Consider the following 3,990-nt stretch of genomic DNA (forward strand, 5'->3'; position numbering starts at 1 on the left):
TGAGCCGCCAGCTTCTCTAGGAGAATGCTGTGGGAGACGGTGTCAAAGGCCTTACTGAAGTCCAGGTAGACCACATCCACAGCCTTTCCCTCGTCCACTAGGCGGGTCACCTGGTCATAGAAGGAGATCAGGTTGGTCAAGCAGGACCTGCCTCTCATGAATCCATGCTGGCTAGGCCTGATCCCCTGGTTGTCCCGCTCATGCCTTGTGAGCGCCCTCAAGATGAACTGCTCCGTAATCTTCCCCGGCACCGAGGTCAGGCTGACAGGCCTGTAGTTCCCTGGATCCTCCTTCCGTCCCTTCTTGTAGATGGGATGATCCCCTTCTTGATGCGAGTTCCTTGGCCAAGCCAAGTAGCCAGGTTGCCAAGGAAGCTGATCTTGGGTGAAGATGTGCCCTTCACACAGTGGATGGGAATTTGTCCTCTCCCCATCCTACGTGAGACACAGGTATCTGGCGATGGTCTGGATACCGGGTATGACAGTCCCGGTCTGCATTGCCTCCTTGCAGGATGTTCAGCACCCAGCGGGCTCTGAGGCACAGCAAGCCCAGAGCATCTGGAAGCAAAGTTGTGTTTGGGCTGGTCCCCGGAATGCATGTAGGGCACCTTTACCGCGCTCTCTTCCCTGACCCTTCCTAGGAAAGTGAGCGGCATTGCCACTTAGACCAAAACCCTTCCCAGCCTGCAGCTGCAAGAGCCTCTTGCTGCAGGGAAGCGAAGCAGAAGTGACTTGGGCGGTTGCTGTGTGGCGCATTGCTTCCCGTGGTGCAGCCAGCCCCGTCTTGCTGAGGAAGTCTCGCAGCGGGAGCAAGGGCAGTGCCCAGGAACCTGCCTCCAGGTGCCTGCCAGCCCCGACTGCGAGGATCTAAACTCAGGCAGGACGGGCTGCGGAAGCACCAACGGCAGCTGGAAGACACCTGCAGGCGCTGAGGTCTCATCGGCTGGAGGCAGGGGAGGGTCAGGCGCAGGAGAGAGCTGAGGGCTTCCAGAGCCTTTGGCATCTAAGCCCTGGATTTGGGAGCAGCTACAGGAAGCAGCCGTGGGACAAGGAAACATTTCGGTGTGAGCTGGCTGGTGAGTCACTGGACAAACCCACCCCCGCTTCGTGCTGCCCCCCCAGCGAGGAGGGCTTCTCCCTCGGGAGGGTGGTGCAGCCCTGCGATGGCACAGAGAGGTAGGGAGAGCTCTGTCCTCAGAGGTTTTTGAGACACGGCCAGAAAAAGCTGTGGCTGATCAGGTTGAGCTCTCGGACAGGGCTGAGTCAGCACATTCCTAGGAGCCTTTAATCTTTGCTTGCTGCTTTTTTGCGATCTGTTGATAAGACTTTCTCGTCAGCTGGACAGCAAAGCAATACTTGGTGCTGACAGGGATACATACAGACCCTCAGAAATTATTTTCTGCTGTCCCCTTGGAGGCTGGTAATGAATCAAATCACTGGGTGAGAAAAAGGAAAATATGAAGCCCTCTGTTGCAATTTCCTGCCCCAGATTACAGTGCGCACCACGCAGAGAAAAAAACAGAGCTGTGTCTCTCCCATCCTGTGGTCAGACTGATATATCTGGCTTCACTGTCCGTAACTCAGCATTTCTAGTTTCTCCTGATCCATGGGATATCCTGGTCGCTTAGGAATGGGAGTCTCTGCAGCAAGGAAGCCCAGGCAGGAAAGCGCAGAGCCTGGTGCCTGCTGCCTCGGGAGGAGCCACCCTGCCTTGCTGAAACCCTGCTTTTGGGGTGGGGCGAGACCAGTGCCACCGACTCCCTGCCAAGGAGCGGGCGGAACAGGTGTAGCCCTTGGGTGTTTCACTGGTGAAACGGGCTGGGAGCTTTGCCCTGAGTCGTGGCTGAGTAGCCAGGCGGGTGCGCTGGACCCACACGAAGGGCAGTTGGGCAGGAGTGGTGAGGGCAGCGCTGTGTCCCCGAAGGGTGGCTCTGCGGGGCTGAACCCGCCCAAGTCAGCCCTCCCGTCGGTTGGATCTGAATGGTCCCCTCAGCTGCCACAAGAGTGCTGCCTTTCACCATTGCTCTCCTCATTTCTAGGCTCTTCACCATGAACGTGGCTGTTCTCCTCCTCCTGGGCCTGGGGCTGTTGGAGGCAGAAGGCAGGTGTTTCTTCAGTCGCACTGAGGAGCACTGTGTGTGCTACAACCTGTCCCAGGAAAGCCTAGGCAGCATCATCCAGTGCCTCGCAGCCACTGTTGTGGAGTTTCGGGGAGGAGAGCTGGAGAGATACGTAGCTTTCCCCATCAGCGACCTGGACCCCTCCACCATTGAAATGCTGGGCTCCCTTGTCATCAGGAAAATAATTTTTGGTGATCTCTTGGTGCCTGAGATACTCCTCGCCCGAGTCCTGAGGTTCTTTTCCTACACCCAAGTGCAGGAGCTGGTGTTTGAGAGCTGCATTTTCAAGGGGAGAGGAAACTGGGCTGAAATGGCCAGCCAGGACTTGCCCATATTGTCCCTGCACTTCCACAGCGTGACATCTGCCCCACTGACGGGCCGCGAGCAGGACTTCTCTAGTCTGAGCAGCTGGCTGGAGACGCTGCAGGAGCTGGCTGTCACCGGCTCCCATGTCACCAGCCTGCCCTGTAGCATCGGAAGGCTGTTCAGAGCTCTGCGCTCCCTGGACATGGCACAAAACAGCCTTGGGGACGAGAGCTTGATGCCCACCTTTTGCGAGGGGGCTTTCCCTCAGCTCCAGGTACTGAGTCTGCAATGCAACAACCTGACATCCTACCACAGCGTGTGCGAAAGCATGCAGCTGCTGCGTGAGCTCCAGCATTTAGATCTCAGCCAGAACAAGCTCATGGCAGACCTGTCCTCCTCCTGCCAGTGGCCAGTGGCCCTCCGAATTTTTAACTTGTCCGACAATGGCTTGGATGAAGTCCTCACACCTCTGCCTCCTAGTCTGGAAGTGTTGGATGTGAGCTGCAACCACCTTCATGCTGTAGACATCTCCCTCAGCTCCCTGAAGAAGCTCTTCCTGAGCCAAAACATACTGCAGGCTGCCCCCTCCATCAGGAATTACCCCATGTTGGACACCCTCCACCTGGACAACAACTCGATTACAGAGCTGCCGTGGGATGAGGTGAAGCTCCTGGGGCACCTGCGGGATGTGACTGCGGCTGGCAACCCCTACAACTGCTCGTGCTCTGGGGCTGGGGGGGTCCAGGCGCTGGCGGGCCTGGTGCACCTTGGGCAGGGCTGGCCTCAGGACTACAAGTGCCACTCGCCCCCTCGCTGCCAGGGCAGGCTGGTGAAGGACGTGCTGGTCTCGGTGCTGCAGTGCAACAGTGCTGCGGTGATTGCCCCTGTCTGCATTGCCCTCATCCTGCTCGGCGTGGCCGGCGCCGTTTGCCTGGTCAGATCCAGGCCTGGGCTCGTCCGGCCCTGCCTCAGAGTGTGAAGGGGACGTGTGATCATTCCCACCAGTGCTTCCCTGCAGGGGCTCAGCCCCAGGGGCTGCAAGGCCAGGAGCTCTGTGGGAAGGCTCACAGGACCCCCAAGTGCTGGTGAGGGCTCTCTCGGTGTCCCCAGTCCAGGCTCCCCTGTGGAGCAGGACTGTCCCCAGTCTTATCCCACAGTGGCTGTGGCTTTGCCCATCCAAGTTCTGGGGAAACCCCCAAGCAAAGCCCCTTGCCCTGCTCTGTCCCAGGGCTGCACCCTCCCAGAGGGGTTTTCCTTATGGCCAACTCTAACTCCCCAAGCCCCGACATGCACCCATTGCCCCTGTGATATCATCTGCCCTGAACAAGAGGAGTTCAGCTCCATCATATTTGTACAGCTGCAGGCGGCGCTCAGATGCCCCAAGCCTCGCTGGGGTCTGGTGGTCCCTGCCCAGAGCCCCCCCCACCTTGTAGCCCTGTGCCCCCCAGCCCAGCCGTCCTTGCAGCCTCCGCGGCCCCCTCTGCTGATCCTCCACCTCTCCTCACCTGCGGCTACAGCTGGGCCATGGCTGTGAAGAAGCCTGGTTTGTGAGGGTGTCTGGTTAA

The 3,990-nt window shown here is 58.8% G+C and overlaps 1 protein-coding gene across 1 annotated transcript; it reads left to right on the plus strand.

Moving 5' to 3' along the window:
* The first annotated feature begins 2,048 nt into the window (after positions 1-2,048).
* On the plus strand, positions 2,049-3,404 carry CD14 (CD14 molecule). The gene has a single exon (XM_009280074.1). The coding sequence runs from the start codon at positions 2,049-2,051 to the stop codon at positions 3,402-3,404; it is 1,356 nt and encodes a 451-aa protein (XP_009278349.1).
* Positions 3,405-3,990: the final 586 nt, after the last annotated feature.

Source organism: Aptenodytes forsteri, unplaced genomic scaffold (assembly GCF_000699145.1).
Source record: "Aptenodytes forsteri isolate BGI_AS27 unplaced genomic scaffold, ASM69914v1 Scaffold19, whole genome shotgun sequence".
In the NCBI taxonomy this organism is placed as follows: Eukaryota; Metazoa; Chordata; class Aves; order Sphenisciformes; family Spheniscidae; genus Aptenodytes; species Aptenodytes forsteri.